General features: G+C 40.0%; 1 protein-coding gene across 2 annotated transcripts in view; it reads left to right on the forward strand.

The window, feature by feature from the left end:
- KIAA0232 (KIAA0232 ortholog) overlaps positions 1 to 20356 on the forward strand; it is a 92335-nt gene that overhangs the window by 18313 nt on the left and 53666 nt on the right. For both annotated transcript variants that reach the window (XM_060106280.1, XM_060106289.1), the window contains exon 2: positions 15953 to 16451. In XM_060106280.1, coding sequence (XP_059962263.1) covers positions 16221 to 16451 — 231 coding nt within the window. In that variant the 5' untranslated portion in view covers positions 15953 to 16220. The remainder of the gene's footprint in view (positions 1 to 15952; positions 16452 to 20356) is intronic.

The raw sequence follows: 20356 nt of genomic DNA on the forward strand, positions 1-20356 counted from the left end.
TCTGCACGCGCAGGCTCAGCGGCCATGGCTCACGGGCCCAGCCGCTCTGCGGCATATGGGATCCTCCCGGACCGGGGCACGAACCCGTATCCCCTGCATCGCCAGGCGGACTCTCAACCACTGCGCCACCAGGGAGGCCCGAAAGTTGATTTTTTTGTTTAGTGTTTGGATAGTTAACTATTTTTCTTGCATCTTTGTTTATATGCCTTTCTGAACCATGCTGCGTAATATTTCTGCTGATTTTTTCCTTCCTTTACATTTACCTTTGTAACGTAATACTTATGATTTGAACGTATCTGTGAAGTTTTAAAGAGTTTTGACCTGTATTGGGCTCTATAGTCTTTTAGTCTGTTGTTTTGAGGGGAAGAGTTTTAATTAGTGTAAAATTCAAATCTCAAATATATCACCTTTGTTGAGTGTCATACTTGGCTGAGTACAGTATTTTAAATACATTTTTCAGGAATGTTGCATTGTTAACCTGTCTTTTTTTTTTTTAAATTTACTTTTGGCTGCTTTGGTTCTTTGTTGTGCGCGGCTTTCTCTAGTTGTGGCACGTGGCTTCTCTTGTTGCAGAGCATGGGCTCTAGGTGCACGGGCTTCAGTAGTTGCGGCTCACGGGCTCTAGTGCGCAGGCTCAGTAGTTGTGGCGCACGGGCTTAGTTGCTCCGCAGCATGTGGGCCCTTCCCTGATCAGGGCTCAAACCCGTGTCCCCTGAATTGGTAGGCGGATTCTTAACCACTGTGCCACCAGGGAAGCCCTAACCTGTCTTTAAAGTACTTATATTTTAGGTTCAAAGAGTATGTCTATTTCATCGATCTAGGGAGAATTCCATACGTAAGTAGTCACTTGGGCTCCAAGTGTAGTAGGGCTTCTCGGCATGTTTCCCAGATTCAGGAATGCCTCAAAGTACACTTAAATTTGGTAGCATTTCTAAATTTTTTAGCAGCTGTGCCTGACATCCAGCAAAAGTTTGTTAAATACAGGTACTTCGCATTTAGCTTGCGTCTCCACCAGCCCCAGGAGTGTGCCCTCTGAACGCCATCCTCTTTTCTCCATTGTAGATCCACTGGTCAGTTGGATTCACTCTTGGTGGTGGCTCTGCTATGAACATCCTGTTGTCAGATGTCTGTCTTGATCCACTACAAAATAGCTTGGTTGTTCTGTGAAGTAGGAACAACTCGAGACCATTTCAGTGGCTGTAGGCACCCGCATAATATTCAGGTGCCTGCCTTGCTGCTGCGCATGTCATGTAGGTAGGTAGGTCACAGTGGACCCTGCCCTTGCAGTGCGGCAGAGAATGCATTGAGGAGTCAAGAGCCTCCAGGTTTATGTAATCAAAGATAATAAATGAGGATGAGGCATGCCCAGGGGAAAAGGAAGATTCTGGAAGTTTCTGACACTATTAAAAAATGGAGTACTGATTGATTTTACTGTATAGAACAGTACAATTTATGCAGATCATTTAAAGAAAAGGAGAAGGATGTACTTAATGGTCTCATTCCTAAAATTATATCTTCAGTTTAACTTTTCAACCCTGGGAAATTGAGACTGTAAGGACCCTAGGTGATCTATGTTTTGCTTATAATGTGGACCTTAGAGAAAATGTTAATTCTTTCTGATTAGAAGATTATGTTTACCAGAGCATATTCTGAGGAACACAGGATCCTTAACAAGTATGGAAAATGCTCTCTACTTTGTTTCCTTCAGGGAGGTTCCACAGGCACATTACCATATTAAAAGTTTCAAGGTGTCCCAAAATAAACAAACCTGCTTTTGTTTCAGCTCTGGTATTTCCCTAATTTATGCAAAAAGAAGAAGTTCTATAACAAAAGTAATATAGTTTTATATCACCTGGAATACACCTTAGGGAAACTGTAGCAGGTTATCTTTTAAATGATGACACTGTTCATTTAAATAGCTGCCTAGGGGCTGTAACTATCGTTATGTTAAGAGTCACATCTAGTGGTATGTAAACACAATGAAATATTACCCATCCATTAAAAAGAATGAAATAATGCCATTTGCAGCAACATGGATGGACCTAGAGATTGTTATATTGAGTGAAGTAAGTCAGGCAGAGGAAGAGAAATACGGTAAGATAATGGGGAATCTAAAAAGAAATGATACAAATGGGCCTATTTACAAAACAGGAACAGACTCACAGACTTAGAGAAGGAACTTAAGGTTGGGGGTGGGGGAGGATAGGGGAGGGATAATCGGGGAGGATAGGGGAGGGATAATCAGGGAGTTTGGGATCAACAGGTACACGCTGCTGTATTTAAAATGGGTAACCAACGAGGACCTGCTGTAGAGCACCGGGAACCCTGCTCAACTCTGCAGCCTGGATGGGAGGGGAGTCTGGGGGAGAATGGATACGTGTATATGTGTGGCTGAGTCCCTTTGCTGTGCACCTGAAACTAACACACATTGTTAATCGACTATACTCCAATATAAAATAAAAAGTTTAAAAAAATCATTTTTAAAGCTACAAAAAGTCACATCTAAAAACTTGATTTAATCTTTGAAGCATGTATTGAATAATTAATGGATGCAAAATGAAAATATGTACTTTGAACATATTTTGAGTTCTCAAATATATATCTTTTTGCAAGATCAAAGAGAATTTTATTCTGATTCTTTAAAATTTATAACTAGTTGGATGAGTCAGATAATCCATATAAAATTTTTATACTGAATTAGATATCTCTTATTAACAGATACTAAAACATCACCGAAGTATTGCTTATTACCTAAGTTCATTTTAGAGAATTGTAATATGTATTACTTAGATTGTGGCTTTTAATAGTAACTACGAAAAGGAATTGACCCACTGTCTTAGCAGCGAGTTGTAGAATTTCAGGCCGTTTATTTTCCCCCACTCATTGAAACTCAGAAGATAGATCACTTTGTAGTTTTGAGATGAGAAGTTGAAAGCTGTAAAATTTTTATGCACAGACATTTTGACAATCAACAGTATCACTTTGAAAAATTATTTTAGTACACAATGATCTAGTATTTTACTTGATAAAATGTTTCATCCTTGATGAAATGGGTTTCATCATGTTAAGAGTTTTTGCATTTTCAACAATTCTAAAAATCTACTTGTTTTAATTTTTTGTTTCCAAATAAACTTGCTTTGGGCTTGTGAAACTTTGCATTTCTTAGAGTGAAGATCAATTTAAGTTTCTCTTAATTGAAGTTTTTAGGTTTCTAAAATTTAGTTGTTCCATCACTTTTCCAACAATTTTTCTAAAAGCTTTCTAGAATTTCATAACAGTGAACTATGTTTTGATTTTGGGATTTTGTTTGGTAGCTGGTTTGTAATCTTTTACACTGTTTCTTTATTTCAGATGTAAGTGTATACATTTCCCCCTCCCTTTTGACCCAAATGGCTTCATGTGTGTTTTTTTATCCTGTAAACTGTGTGACGTGAAGTTTTCCCCTTTTAGGGAAAAAGGGCATTTAAAAAAATCTCCATAGGACTTTTTTGAAGGCATGAAAACTATCGCTTTGTAGCCCTGCTAAAGAATTCTGACATCTAATAGATCTTGAACTAAACACCTCATTGGTTACTGTACTGTGATAACCTGCAAAGAAATTATAACCTTTGAAAAGCAGTTCACCTTTTCAAACCAGAAATATTAACAGATGAGTATGAATCAGCAAATAACTGCCAGTCAAGTAAAAGTTAGAAATAAAGCAATGTTACTTTACATAAGCAGTTCATCTCCTTAATATTCAGCCTAGTTAAAACTATAAGAACATAGAGGCTGATCCAAACTTAAATTTCTGTAAGCATTTGACAACAGCACAGTCCGTAGAGGGGAATTCATCCAAGCTGGATGGAAAGCTCTTCCCTTTTATTCATTCTCATTACACACTTGATCTACATCTCATTTGTTTTGCTTTAATGGAAGTCTGTTTAGTACTCCTGATTCTTATGTAGAACTGAGTGCTTTCACCTATACTTTATCTTCATATAGTTGGTTCTTCCTTTTTTCTTTTTTTTTTTTGCGGTACGCAGGCCTCTCACTGTTGTGGCCTCTCCCGTTGCAGAGCACAGGCTCTGGACGCGCAGGCTCAGTGGCCGTGGCTAACGGGCCCAGCTGCTCCGCGGCATTTGGGATCCTCCTGGACCGGGGCACGAACCCGTGTCCCCTGCATCGGCAGGCGGACTCTCAACCACTGCACCACCAGGGAAGCCTCCTCCTTTTCTCTTATCTTTTAAACATAGATATTGACCCAGGTATGTTACATGCCTGCAGTTTATTAAGACACCTGCTAGTTCTTGTTACTATCAAGTAGTCAGTCGTCTTATCTATAAGAACAATCCTACATTTATGAAAAAAATTCATTTTATTTGTCACTGGAGAATATACACTTATCAGTTCATTTCTGATAACCTGTAATAAAAATGGAATTTCTTAATCTGTTATGCAGTTCTTCCTATTTGCACAGAAGGAACTCATGTCCCACACTAGATTTATTGATTACGTTATTTTTAAATGGAGCTTTATTCATTTCCTAGGACTTGACACACTTCTAGATGGGGAAGAGACTATAGGTCTGATTGTCCATTACCATACAGTTTTCCAGTTACGTGGCTAAACGTACGTGACCAGCTTTTAGCCCTTGGTCCTGTCTTCAGTGATAGGGCTGTAGGTTAGGTTATAGATTCTCTGTGGATTTTCTCTTCTGGCCATAAATTGGCTCTGGAGCCAGGCTACCTACTAAAGAGAAAAGCAATACCTTGTGTTCCAAATTGATGCACTGAGATCTGAAACTAACAGGCAAAGATTGTGTGTATATGTATAACTATCTCATTGTATGAGTGCACTCTCTGGTTTGCTTGGCAAATATTATTTAGGAAATTTGTGAGAGTAGTAGAATATAAAAGCCAGAGTCTTACTATTTCAGACATCTATTCTCATTTCTATGTTCTTTTTTCTATTTCTATCTTATACCCTTTACCCTTCCCCTTCAAAGGCTTTTCTTTATGTGAAAATCCTATGGACACCCAAATTGAAGAATTATGAAAAGATAGTTGCAGGTAATGTAGGCCTTTGATGAATACTAAGCATTTTAACCTTTTTTTTTTGATGAAATTTGTAGTGACAAAGGACCAGTTAAAAATAGAGTGAAGGCATAATTTGTAGAAGTACCATACCAGGTCAAAGGGAGGGCAGTGGGTTTCAGTGGGAAGAAGTGCAAATTGGTTACCTAAGGATGAAGACCAAAGCCCACTAATTCAGTGTGGTGACACCGAAGGAAAAATCCCGAGCATCGCTGTGTATCACTAACACCGTGCACAGGGCCTGGTACACAGTAAGCCTCCAGTAGGTGTGTGGGTGGTGAGAGAATCAGTGAGAGCCCTGGCTTAGAGGGTTACTCCCTTCCAGGGGGTTTAGAACTTGACTAGAGTTGAGTCCCTCCCCAGCCCTCCCCGCCCTCTGCTGGTGTTATGAATATTGTTTTATTTCCCAAACTTTCTCCTTCGGAATTCATTCCCCCCATTAGATTTGGAAAGTATTTGGCTAGACAGAGTTTTGATCACCTGCCAGGGTCTAAGCATTCTGCTAAATAGTACCTAGAGTATGTCACAGTTTGGCCCTGAAAGACCTTTCAGCCTCATTTGAGGGGACCCACACGCAGGGAGACAGTTGGAGAATCGTGTGAATGGAGGTCATTGAAAGGCAAGGGTGATGAGGACAGCAAGAGCCCTCAGTGTCGCAGGGAGAGAGCCGTGCGGCCTGGCCTTAATGTAGAGAAGGCTTCTTAGAGGAGATGGGGCAGGACCCCACTCCACTGCCACTTAGGTGTTAATGTCTCAGCGGTGTTCATGCCTTCCGAAACCTTTCTGAGCATGTTAGTTTAGTCTCTCTTGTATGGATGATTTTTCTTTTGCAGTGTTTTAATTGACCTGTGCCTTTGAATATTCCATCTAAGTTTACCAGACGGCTGGTTTCAACAATGTTAGACTTTAGGGTTGTATTTTATGAAGAGTCCCATATTTTTTGCCCCTTGAAGTAGTCATTAGGGCCACTGACACCTGTTCCTGCTCTTGCCTCTCCTTCGCAGCCTGTAAGAGGAATGTGTCTCCCCACCTTGTGGAAGTGAAGTGAGGCCATGAGACTTGGTTTGACTGATGAGGTGTGAGTGAGTCACTTCCAGGAGGAAGCTTTCAAAGCGCTGGTACACACTTTGGTGCGGATCTTCTTTTTCTCTCATTCCTGGATTATCAGGGTTCAAGACTGGCAGCCGTAGTCATCCTGTGTCCCAGGGTGATTCTGCTGAGTGACTGTGCCGGGCATCCCTGCCAACCCGGGATGGACACGTGGCGTGAGCAAGATAACAGACCTTTGTGTTCAGCTGCGGCAATTTGGGAGTTGTTTCTGCAGCACATCTACCCTCTTTGGACTAAATAACCTTTCCTCCCAATTTTGTCTGTTGGCCCTCTATTCTATTTATTCTCAGTTTTCTTTTTGCTCTGTTGATAAGCTTCATCTCTTCTTGCGGTTCTGTACAGTCTGGCTTCATCATTAAACCTTCCATGATTGCGTTCTACCGTAACGAAATTCGACTTGTTGACATTTGAGGCCTCTCAAACATAAAGGTAAATCCTTTCCAGTTCCCTCACACGATTCCTCTTGGGCACAGTGTTATCTCAGAATAACACTGTGGTTGGTACCCTACCTTCCGGGTATAAGGAAGAGTGTCTCGTACAGCCTACAGGCACGTGAGGAAGGACATGTGAACTCTTGAAAAGAGCTAACAGTTCTTGGTTTAGCCCAACATAATCATTGCCAGCATTGTCCAGTAGAACTGTGATGATGGAAATGTCCTGTACTTTATATTTGCACGGAAGCTGCTAGCCATGTGTGGCTATTGAGCACTTGAAATGTGGCTGGTGTGGCTGAGGAACTGATTTTTAATTTAAATTTTAAGTAGCCACATGTGACTAGTGACTACTGTGTCTGACAATGTAGTAAGACGCTAGAACAACACTGGGATTACATAATGCTAGGTGAAAAGTGCAGGATACAAAAGTATATATTTGTTTTTAACATGTTGAAATATTGAAAAATTTTAAGTTCTTTGCAAAGGAGAAAACACTGATAATCACACCAGAATAGTAACAGTGAATTGTATTAGGGTAGAGAAATTGTGTATGGGTGCCCTTCTGTTTTCATATTTAAAAATACTTTAAAGAACTTTTATAATAAAAGTATATAGGAGCAGAAAGAAAAAGTGCTCTGAGACTAAAAGAATGCTTCAGCAAGTGAATATATTGCTTGAACAGAGCTGCACAGATATTTCTTCACAAGATCTACATTTTATTCAATACATTTTGCCTGAAGAAGCCAGATTTACAACTGTTTACTATCTGGTGCTCTTTATCATCAGTTGTGCTGTAACACAAGTAAATTGAGAAAACAATCCACAAATAATATTGTGTGTACCATGTCAGAAAGACATTATGCTTTTTGAAATAATTTTTATGAGTTTTGAGCAAACCTAAAAATACGTACAATATATTACCAAAAATGAAGGGAAGTACCTTAATATGTCTGCCACATGTCTGCTCTACTTGAGCACTAAGGAAACTGAGCTATAGATTGAGTGTATGTCTCTTACAGCTATTTAAGGGCACTCATGGGAGCTGTAACTTGAATTATTTTCAGTAATGTATGTGGTGTTACAAAGAGTATAAAAAGATGGCACTACATTTCTTAGCACATTGTTACATAGGGTATGAGATTTTGGAAGATCAATGAGCTTCTTCAAAACCACCCCTCAGGGCTTCCCTGGTGGCGCAGTGGTTGAGAGTGCCCCTGCCGATGCAGGGGACACGGGTTCGTGCCCCGGTCCGGGAAGATCCCACATGCCACGGAGTGGCTGGGCCCGTGAGCCATGGCCGCTGAGCCTGCACGTCCGGAGCCTGTGCTCCGCAACGGGAGAGGCCACAACAGTGAGAGGCCCGCGTACCGCAAAAAAACAAAAAACAAAAAACCATCCCTCAGGGGCTTCCCTGGTGGCACAGTGGTTAAGAATCCACCTGCCAATACAGCAGACACCAGTTCGAGCCCTGATCCGGGAAGATCCCACATGCCACGGAGCAGCTAAGCCCGTGCGCCCAACTACTGAGCCTGTGCTCTAGAGCCCACGAGCCACAACTACTAAGCCCGCGTGCCACAACTACTGAAGCCCACGCGCCTAGAGGCCCTGCTCCACAACAAGGGAAGCCACTGTGATGGGAAGCCCACGCACTGCAACGAAGAGTAGCCCCCGCTCTCAGCAACTAGAGAAAGCCCGTGCGCAACAACGAAGACCCAATGCTGCCAAAAATAAATAAGTAAAATAAATAAATTTATAAAAAAATACCCCACCCCTCAGCACCCTGCCCCCCCCCACAAATCCCACTTCATTATTAAATTACTCATTTGAAGATTGTGGCATTACTATGTTTTGTCTGGCTATTGTTGAAAAAGTATTTATGTAATAACTTCATTACCTAGATCTGTTTTTTCTCCTTAATAGACAAATCATTTGTGACCAATTATCACTCTGAAAACACGTGGACTAGATAAAGAATTAAATGCTTTTGGTTTTAGAATTCAGTTTGTTATTCTAGTTCCAGGTCTGATCATAAGCACCACAGGCCCCAGGGCCCTCACTCCTGGAGACTGAGGGTGACACGGGGTTTCTTGAGGGGGTGGAGGGGTGTGTGGGGGTGGTGGTGTCATGGGCGTGGGCGTGGCTTGACAGATGTTCCCCCCTCACTCCTCCACTTTCACTTCCAGGCTCATATTAATACTAGGCTTGGAGGCTTTCATCCATCCCCCAGTCTTTGGGGGTGATTTTCATTCACCAGCAGGGCTGTGTTTAATTCTAGAGTCCATAAAATGTCTAGAAATTACACACTAGGCCACAGAAGGAAAGTGGTGTGTGCTAAGCTTCTGAGTCTGTACTGTTTGGGGATAGTGCGGCTTAAATGCAGAGGTTGCTCTGCAGATGTGCACATTCCAAAAGACAGGAAACAGCTGCCATGGTATTTCTGTGTTCATCCTCTGCACTTCACCACCTTGAGTTCTTAGCAGCCTCGCACTGGAATTTGTAGTAGAGACCAAACTGTTACTTAAAAAGAGGAAAGGCTTTGGTATGACTAAAACTAGATTTTTATTGTAAATGAAGGTGATTTCATAGTTTTTTTTTTTTTAAGGATAACGAGGAAATTATTTTTTGTACTAGAAGCCTAATGTGTTTTACATAATTACTATTCTTCAGATAATCATATCAGTGAAGAACCCTGTTAGAGTAAGCAAATATAAACAATTTGAGGGGGGTAGTTTGTAATAACAGCACCTTCCATTGGTGTGACATTTTGTGAAATACAAAGGTCACAAATATCAATACTTGGATGCATTTCTCACTTGCTCATTGAAACAGCCTTGAGAGAAGTTGAGAGGCAAGGAGAGGAAGTATTTATTATTCTCCTTTACAGATGAGTTACGGGCAGAAAACCCAGCTATTCAGTAGTGGAAGTGATACTGACTACAAAAACCTACATGTTATGGACCACTGGGCTGGTGCACTTTGCACTCTTCCATCCTGCCTTCCTGAATTAAAGAAGATGCATGCTTCCATGGGCATTAATCAGCTATATATAGGTATCCTTAATAGAAACCATTTAAAATTTAAAGTAAAAAAGACAAGAGGAATTCTAAAATAAGTGTATTATTGTGGACCTTTAAAATTATCATTTATATAGCCCAGTCCTTAGGATGATTTGTGTTAATTTTACGTGGGAGAAAGATGCTCAAGACAATTTGAAGGTCCTTTTTTCTCAGCATAAGCCTTTGTAGAAGGAAAAGTTGAAAAAACGGAACAAAACGAAGAACCTTTGAGTTTATATGGTGGTGCTTTTTCTTTAAAACTTTTAGAGAAGTTAAACTAAAATGCAGTTTAGCTTCATACTGACTAAACTTCACATTTGGAATGAGTATGAAGGTGAATAGACAGAGTTTGACATATGGGTGTTTGCTAGCCATGTTCTTGAACTTGCCGGGTGGATGTTCAGTGGGTTTTGCATGTGCTGGTCACATCCCTCCATTGTTTTGGCCACGTGGTGGATCACACCTGAAGTAAGTTAAACAGGTAATTTTATTTCTGAAACAGTTCAGAACTAGAAATAAAGAGTCTCTCATTCGGTCAAATGTTCACTCTGCTACCAAGGGCTTGCAGCTTAGGGGAGGGGAAGCTTAGTTATGACCCAATATTTATACCTGGGCCATCTGTTAACAGTTTAGGTTCACAGTAAGGAGAATGGACACTCCTGAACCCCAGAAACATTTAGACATGTCATCACGGTACAGGAGGAAGCCAGCTTGGGGTGCTTCTGTCTCAGACCCTTGTTACTGGTGTCCAGTTACAGGTGCTGCCCAGATGACTACATAGGCTGACGCTCCCAGACTTAACCAGCCTTTCCTCTCTTTTCCTCAGTCCTCTGAGTCTGTTCTATGTAGAGAGTAAAAACAAACTATAGTCACTAATGACTAGGGATATGGACAATTTAAAAATTATATGGCATCAGCTATTGAACAAGTCACAGCAGGAGTTCTGTTAGGGGTAATGATGCAAGGGAAGGTCTTAACTGGCTTTGATGAGATCATGGGCGTTCAATGTGTTTTGCTTTTTTTTTCTGCATCTCACCTACTTCTTGAATCCTTTCATTTGTCTAAATCTCTTAATGACAACAGAGAGAATCCCATGGTTGGGTTGATACCATGTTTTAAAGTAAGCATAGTAAACTAAAACAGTTTTTCTTTATCAGTCTTAACAGTGAACCAGGTCTTTCATATGTGAGTTTTTAAGGCCTTTATGCTTTTAAATAATGGGAAAAAGCCTTATACTAAGTTGTTTGCAGCGAAACTAATTTTTAGAAGTTCTCTGGCAAAGACAATTATATACATTTCGTTAAAGACATTCTTCTGATACCTCAGTACTCTCTGGATCTGATGTATAGTGTTGGATTCAATTCCCTAAAATTTCATTAGAATTTTTGCATCTGTGTTCGTGAGCCATGTTGGTCTGTAGTTTTCTTATAATATCTTAGTCTGGTTTTTATGTTAGGGTAATGTTGGCCTCTTAACATGATTTGGGAAATATTCTCTCCTCTTCAATTTTTGAGAAGAGTTTGTATAGAATTGGCATTATACTTTCCTTAAATATCTGGTAGAATTCACCTTTAAGCCAACTGTGCCTGGAAATTTCTTCGTGGGAAAGTTTTTGTTTGTTTGTTTGTTTATTTATTTTGGCTGTATTGGGTCTTCATTTGATGCGGTGGGTTTTCTCTAGCTGTGGCGAGTGGGGGCCACCCCTTGCTGCGGTGCGCGGGCCTCTCACTGCAGTGGCTTCTCTTGTTGCAGAGAACAGGCTCCAGGCGCACGGGCTTCAGTATTTGCAGCACGCGGGCTTCAGTAGTTGTGGCTCACGGGCTCTAGAGTGCAGGCTCAGTAGTTGCGGCACACAGGCCTAGTCGCTCCATGGCATGTGGGATCTTCCCAGACCAGGGCTCGAACCCGTGTCCCCTGCATTGGCAGGTGGATTCCCAACCACGGCACCACCAGTGAAGCCCCTGTGGGAAAGTTTTAAACTGTAAACCCAATTTCTTTTATAGGTACAGGGTTATTAATTCTATTTCTTCTTGAGTGAACTTTGGTAGTTTGTGTTTTCAAGGAGTTTTCAAGGAATTTGGCCAATTCATCTAAGTTATTTTATTGGTGTAAAATTTTTCTAATATCCCCTTATGGTCTTTTTTATATCTGTAGAATCTGTAGTGATCTCACCTCTTTCATTCTTGATATTGGTCATTTGTCGTCTCTCTTTCCTGAACAGTCTGGCTAGAGGTCCATCTTGTTGTCTGAAAGAACCAGCTTTTGGTTTCATTGTTTTTCCATTTTCTATTTCATTGATTTCTGCTCTCATCTTTTATTTCCCTCTTCTGCTTAGCTTAGGTTTCATTTGCTCTTCTTTTTCTAGTTTGTTAAGATGAAAACTGATTTGAGACCTTTTCTAATATAGGCTCTCTTTGTACTATAAATTTTCCCCTAAATACTGCTTTAGTGGCAACCTAAAAATATTGATACGTTATGTTTTTATTTTCATTCAATTCAAAATACTTTCTAATTTCTTTTTGCCCCATTGGTTATGTAGAAATATGTTCTTTTTAACTTTTTTTTTTTTTTTTAATTTTGGCTGCGTTGGTTCTTTCTTACTGCGTGCGGGCTTTCTCTAGTTGCAGAGAGCGGGGGCTACTCTTTGCTGTGGTACACGGGCTTCTCATTGGGTTGGCTTCTCTTGTTGCGGAGCACGGGCTCTAGGCACTCGGGCTTCAGTAGTTGTGGCACGCAGGCTCAGCAGTTGTGGGTCATGGGCTTGCTGCTCCACAGCATGTGGGATCTTCCCAGACCAGGGCTCGAACTCGTGTCCCCTGCACTGGCAGGTGGATTCCTAACCACTGGACCACAAGGGAAGTCCCATCCTTTACTTAACCTATTTGTGACTTTACGTTCATTGTAGAATTTTTACTATATTGTAATTGGGACTTGTTGTTTTAAAACCCATCTCTGCCTTTTAGTTGGTTAAGCCATTTAAATTTATTATGATTATTAACAGCTATCTCATCACAGTCTTCAAGAGATAACATACCATTTCATGTGATGTATAAGAACCTTATAATAGTGTTCCAGTTTCCCACTCCTGGTCTTTATGCTGCTGTTGTCATACATTTTATTTATACATATGTTATATACATATGTTATACATATATACATATGTTATAAACCTCACAATACGTTGTTGTTTTTGTTTCAACGGTCAGTTATCTATTTTCTTTCTTTCTGTCTTTCTTTCTTTCTTTTTAAAATCTTTGGCCATGCAGCAAGGCATGTAGGATTTTAGTTCCCTGATCAGGGATAGAACCCACGTCCCCTGCATTGGAAGCGCAGAGTCCTAACCACTGGACTGCCAGGGAAGTCCCTCAATTATCTTTTAAAGATACTTAAATAACAAGAAAATTTTAGTTAATGTTTCTGGTGCTCTTTGTTCCTTTGTGTGGATAGGACATTTTGTCCTATCATTTTCCTTCTGCCCAGTCACTAATGACTGTAGGGATATGGACAATTTAAAAATTATATGGCATCAGCTATTGATGGACTTCCTTTGACATTTCTTTTAGGGCAGGATTGCTGGTGATGAATTCTTTCAGCTTTTCCATGTCTGAAAAAGTGTTTGTTTCACCTTTGTTTTGAAATATACTTTTGATGAGTACAGGATTCTCAGTTGACAGGGTTTTTTTTTCAATACTTTAAAGTGTTTTTCCCCCATTTTCTTCTCATTTGCATGGTTTCCATCAAGAAATCTGATGTCATCCATAACTTTGTTCTCTTCTACCTAATGTTTCTTTTTTCCTCTGGCGACTTTATTACTGGTTTGAATAGTTTTATTATGTGTTAATTTCTACATGTTTCTTGTGCTTAGACTTCATTGAACTTCTTGGATCTGTGTGTTTTGGTTTTCATTCGTTTGGGGAAAATTTTGGCCATTATTCAAATATTTTTTTCTGTCCTTCTCTCTCTCTTCTGATTACATGTATGTTAGATTTCTTAAAGTTATCACACAGCTCACTGAAGCGCTGTTAATTTTTTGAACTTCTTTTTCTCTCCATATTTCATTTTGTATAGTTTTGTGTATGTGTGTGGTTTAAGATTCAGTAATCTTTTCTTCTCAAATGTCTGATCTGCCATTAGTCCTGTCCTATATTTTTAATCTCAGACATTGTAGTTTTCATCTTTAGATATTTGGTTTTTATATCTTTTCAAACATATGAGATATAGTCATAATAACTTTTAAAGTCTTTTTCTGCTAATTCTAACTTTTGTGTTGATTCTGGATTGGTTTCAGTTAATTTTTCTCCTCATTTCCACTCCCTTTGTGTCCCATTTCTTTTCATGCCTGCTAATTATTTATTCATTTATTTAGGCAGCACCACCGCGGGTCTTGTGGCATCTTAGTTCCCCTACCAGGGATTGAACCCAGGCCCTCGACAGTGAGATGGGAGTCCTAACCATTGGACCGTTGGGGAATTCTCACATGCATGCTAATTTTTGATTGGGTGCCAAACATTGTAAATTTTATCTTCTTGGGTGGTGGATATTTTGTATCCCTTGAGCTTTGTTCTGGGGCCACAGTGAAAATAGTTGGAAACAGTTTGGTGTTTTGGGTCTTGATTTTAAGATTTGTTAGGCAGGTCCAGAGCAGTGTTTAGTGTAGGGCTAATTATTCCCCATTACTAAGTCGAGACCCTTCTGAACACTCTACCTAGTGTGCCCTGAATTATGAGGTTTTCCAGTCTGGCTGGTAGAAAACAGGCACCATCCCCAGCCACACTGAGCCTTAGGGCTTGTTTCCTCCTTTCCTTTATGATGACCCTTTCCTGTGCCGTGGCTGGGTCCTCAGATGCATGCCCCGATTAACACTCTGTTGAAGGCTTAGGAGCAACCCTTTGCAGGTATCTGGTGTTTTCCTCTGGACAGCTCTCTCCTCTCGGTACTTTTCCTGTGATCTCCAGCTGCCTTAGATTCTCTGACCTACTTCCTTCAGCCACCGCTTCATGTCTCCTCATTGTCTTGGTGCAACCTTCACTGAATGAGTGCTGGCTATCCACCTGCTTCAGGTGATGTCCCCAGAAGTGAATGTATTGGTTAATTGATGATCTGTCTGGCATCCTGAGATCCACACGTATTAAACAATTTATGGAAAATGTTTTAATTTTGAGAGTCAGCTGGAAAATTTCAGCAAGTAAACATTATAGAAAATCTTTAGTTTATCTAGTTTTTATAATTCAGAAAAGAATTATAGAGAAGACTTCAGGAAGTAGCAGTATACGTATTAGTGATACATTAATCTAGTAACTTCATCCTGTGGTGGATTTAAACATATTTTCTTTATATTTAATGTTTGTAACATTTAGTGTGTAGTTCTAGATGAAGTGCAAGAAACTGAGCGTTAAATCTTTGGTGAAGAGTGTGTCTTTCTGACTTGATGCTCTTACTAAAAATAATTATTAATACTTTTTAAAAAGTCATTTTTGGAACCCTCTTATTATCTGCTAAAATTCATGCAAAAGCTGATCCAATGAGATTTACCTATCACTATGTTAGTTTTCATTTTCTAGTGGCATAAATTAATCAGAACTCTAGCATAAAGAATATTATGACTTAATAAAGCCATTGTTAGATTAGTATGACATATTTAAAGTATGTTAATTGAGTGGAAAAGAGTGGCATCTATCACAAGTAATCAGAAAGTCAACCTAGGTATATAAGAAGAAAAGTTAAAATAGATATAACAGTATAACCTGGCAGGGCTATAAGACAAATGTGTGTTTCATCTTAATTTTTATGAAATAAGTGATGAGCAGTCCAAAGTTTTTAGCCATACAAAAATTGATTACCTATGTAAAACTTACATTTATGGGACTAATTTTTTTTACCAGTGTTTCAATTAAATTACCGTTCAGCTGCTTGTTTCTGTTTTACTTTAAAATGAGCTAGTGATTTGTTACAAGATAAATTCTTTCAGCATAGCAAAATTTTACAAGTCCAGTCTCTTGAGACATAGCAAAATAAACATCAGTATAATTGAGCATGAGTACAAAAATACAAGTTTCTGAGTTTTCCTTACTTTGAAATGATATTAAGCTTTTAAAAGTTTAAAATGTCACTTAGTTTAAAATGTCAACAATTACAGTAAAAAAAAAAAATTAATGTTCCAAGATACCAAAGGTATTTTAATAAAGAGGAATGGTTCATTTGGATTTTTTTCAAAAGATCAATAATGTAATTTATATTTATACATAACGCATACCTTTTTTCTCTCTTATTTTTGTAGGTTCTGCTGGAGACTTACATTTGGCCTCAATGTGAAATTAAAGTAGGAAATCACATCTACATGTATGTTGCTATCAGGATGTTGATTCATTGATCATGCCTGAAGAGGGAAATTCAGTTCTAGATGGCTGACTGCCAGCAAAAATAAATGCTTACCCTAGATGTCAAGCATCTCTCCTTTTTACTGGAGTGAAAATCCCCTCCAGATACCAACAGAACATCACTGCAGAAAATGCTCCGCGTTTTAAGGATGTCAGCAACCTAAATTCATGCGCCCTATCTGTACAGTTGTTGTGGATGGTTTACCATCTGAAAGCTCCTCAAGCTCTTATCCAGGCCCTGTATCTGTCTCTGAAATGTCTCTGCTTCATGCTTTGGGTCCAGTGCAGACCTGGCTGGGACAAGAGCTAGAGAAATGTGGCATTGATGCCATGATTTATACTCGATACGTCCTCAGTCTTCTGCTGCATGACAGCTATGACTACGACCTGCAGGAACAGGTATTTACATATTGTAAATGTTTTGTGAAAATTTATGATTGTGTCTACATTTTCCTTCAAAGAGCACTTTCGTATTCTAGCACAAGTTAGACGGCTGGGGTCCACAAACTTTTAAGCTGTCAGTGAATATAGATGAGCCGCGTTACCAAACACACTGTTTGGTTCAGTCATTTTCTCTGACATTTTCTTGATGTTGATTGCATTCTGGCACAGACTCTGGATCTTGTCACAGATGGTAATAGTTAGATGACCCGCTGCCTTTGAGTTAGCACTGCTCCAGAACGTTGGTTTCTACTGTTTAGGAAAGTCACACATTGTGATTAGACGTTTTAATCGTTGGGTCTGTTATACTTCTTAACATTCCAAAGTTTAATATTTCATTTTATCTCCAAGAACGATGATAAACTGCTTATTAATCAAAGCGTGTGTTTTGAATCAGTAGTCTTAAAATTTTGGTAAAGCATATAACCTTAAAGTGGCCAATATACATTTTACTTGACTTAGGTGCTTAAGGTGAAGAAAGCAACCAAATCTATGTTCTTGAAAAAAATCTCAATTTCAGTCTCACTCTCCAAGAGAAGCTCCTGAATGTGAGGCTCGCTGAAAGGGAAGCAGAGTCATCAGCACTGAACGAATGAGCTCTGGGTGACTTCCGGGTACAAATGTCATGTAAAAGGGAGTGTTTTGGGAATTCCCTGGCGGTCTAGTGGTTAGCACTCTGCACTTCCATTGCAGGGGGCACAGGTTTGATCCCTGGTTGGGGAACTAAGGTCCCACATGCCCTGTGTCACGGCCAAAAGATAAACAATTTTTTAAGAAGGGAGTGTTTTGTGGGCAGTATTTGTTGTTGTTGTTTTAAACCATTGTTACTAACACTGAAAACAGGAGCAAAGTTTCATTGACGGAAGAATCTGGCTTTGACCTTCCAAACCACAGAGCAGTTTCAGAGTCCTGTACATACAGGGGGTTTCTCATGCCCAACATTCTGTCACATGTCAGTTGTGCAGAGTATTTTCCACTGCTGGTGTTCCCCATCCTTTCTAGCTGGACACAACTACATTTCCCCTGCTTCCAGGTTGCTTACTGCCCTGGCTGGTGATTATTAGGTCAAGTACGGCTTTGAGAGGGTGGACTTAAAACCTAATAATCAGAAAATGTGTTATTTTGGTGGTCAGCATTTTGCATAAGTTTCATACCAAAGCTCTATTATTTTCCATCATATTTCCAGTAAATATACTTTAAGGGCAAGTAAAATGTTAAATCTACCAACGTAGAAGAATTTTTATTTCCAGAAATGAGGAAGATATTTCTCGTAACTCAAAAATCATGTACTTCAGTTGTAAATATGTACTCGTTGGAAACATCGTTTTTTAGTAGGAGTTTAATAAGACTTCTCCCTTCTTAAAATTGTGTATTAACAGTATCAACACCAATAAATTTATTAGCACAAAGTATTTATGTGTTAGGTGCTATAGTACATGGAAAAAGGGGTAAAACATAGGCCTGCTATTAAGATTATAGTGCACACTTCCGTGATGAGACCTGTTTGTGAATCCCTCTGGTCTCTGTGTTCGCTGTAGGGCGGGGGCGGGGAGGGGGTCTTGGCAGCTGTCAGCGCCCTACTGTGTTGATCCTCCCTGTTCTGGTTCATCTTTAGGACACAGGACGGATAAAGGTTAGTGAAAACAGAGCATGTCTGGAATTACAAGGAGAATCCACAGGGAATTAAAAGGGCCCTAAAATCCTTTTCTGCTCAGCCCTGGCTAGCACAGTGCCAAGTCCCATGCTGATGGGGAAGGTCAAATTGAAAATGACCTTTCATAGGAGATGACCCATAACTTTTCCATGACTCAAGGAGGAGGATGTGCTCACTGTATCCCCCCAGAGAGAGTCAGGGCACAGAGCCGAGGGAAGGGCCTGAGCTGACCTTCTGTGATTCAGACTCCACCTAATAATGGGCATGCTCACCAGCCTGCTGTGGGCGAGCAAGCGTGCCACTCTCCTGATCCCTGGGTCACACTGAGGGTGGGCTCACCCCTCATTTGGAGGCCAGGTGACTCCACTTTTGGGTGTTTGTTTCCTTGCATCTTTTCTCACCCCTCAGTCCTTGAATTAGTCTAACCTTGACTTGAAAATGCCTAGTTTTAACGCCATTGCTTCAACTACTGGCCTTATTTGTCATGTTGAATTCATGGCTTTTCACAGTTTTGGCTAAAAGAAACACACAAAGAGCTTTTGAGTTCTGAGAAACAGATTTTGTACTTGTCTCAGCAGCCCCTGGTGATTGGGTAGGAAGTACAGCTCATCAGGCCCTGGTCTTGCTTGAGGGTGACTAACAAACAGAGTTACATGTAAACCTCTGATTTGGGCAGGTTTGTAAATACAGTTGTGGCATCAGATGTGTACTGCGTAGTTCTGGAGAACAACTGCCTTCTATCTAATACGTAGATATTATAGGTGGGTCATAGTAATTTTGTTTCCACAAATTCTTTTTTTTTTTTCTTTTTTCTCTTTGTCAGGATTACCATACTCTGATAAACGTACGCTTAGGTAAATCAGGAATTCACTATACGTCATTTTTAGATGTAAATATAAACTACTTTTCTAACCCATCCTTCAAGGTCAAGGTCACCTTCCTCTGTGAATCCACTTCTGATAATTCCTGATGAAAACAATGGCTTCTTCTTCCAAACTTGACCATATTTCTACTATAGAGCTCTTAATTATAGTTATTAGAATGTATTATCTTCCCCAGTAGTTTATAAGATGCTTAATGGCGGAAATCATATATTCATCTTAAAATCTTTTTTAAACTTATTATTAATTTTTTTTTGCGGTACGCGGGCCTCTCACTGTTGTGGCCTCTCCCGTTGCAGAGCACAGGCTCCGGACGAGCAGGCTCAGCGGCCATGGCTCACGGGCCTAGTCACTCCACGGCATGTGGGATCTTCCTGGACCGGGGCATGAACCCGTGTCCCCTGCATCGGCAGGCAGACTCTCAACCACTGTGCCACCAGGGAAGCCCCTAAACTTATTTTTTGAAATAATTTCAGACATCAGAAGGATTGGAGGAGTACGACAAAGAACTTCAGTCAGCCCCAGTTGCTAACATTTTCCCACTTTTGCTTTATTTCTCTCCTCTCCTTTTTATGCCCGTTTATCCTACATAAATCAGCATATTATTTTATTTATTTATTTATATTTTTTGAGTTTTTGAATTTTATTTTATTTATTTTTTTATACAGCACGTTCTTATTAGTTATCCATTTTATACATATTAGTGTATATATGTCAATCCCAATCTCCCAATTCATCCCACCACCACCCCCCGCCCACCACTTTCCCCCCTTGGTGTCCATACATTTGTTCTCTACATCTGTGTCTCAATTTCTGCCCTGCAAACTGGTTCATCTGTACCATTTTTCTAGGTTCCACATAATGCATTAATATACGATATTTGTTTTTCTGTTTTTGACTTCACTCTCTGTGACAGTCTCTAGATCCATCCATGTCTCTACAAATAACCCAATTTCGTTCCTTTTTATGGCTGAGTAATATTCCATTGTATATATGTACCACAACTTCTTTATCCATTCATCTGTCAATGGGCATTTAGGTTGCTTCCATGACTTGGCTATTGTAAATAGTGCTGCAGTGAACACTGGGATGCATGTGTCTTTTTGAATTATGGTTTTCTCTGGGTATATGCCCAGTAGTGGGATTGCTGGGTCATATGGTAGTTCTATTTTTAGTTTTTTAAGGAACCTCCGTACTGTTCTCCATAGTGGCTGTATCAATTTACACTCCCACCAACAGTGCAAGAGGGTTCCCTTTTCTCCACACCCTCTCCAGCATTTGTTGTTTGTAGATTTTCTGATGATGCCCATTCTGACTGGTGTGAGGTG

This window comes from Mesoplodon densirostris, chromosome 1 (assembly GCF_025265405.1).
Source record: "Mesoplodon densirostris isolate mMesDen1 chromosome 1, mMesDen1 primary haplotype, whole genome shotgun sequence".
In the NCBI taxonomy this organism is placed as follows: Eukaryota; Metazoa; Chordata; class Mammalia; order Artiodactyla; family Ziphiidae; genus Mesoplodon; species Mesoplodon densirostris.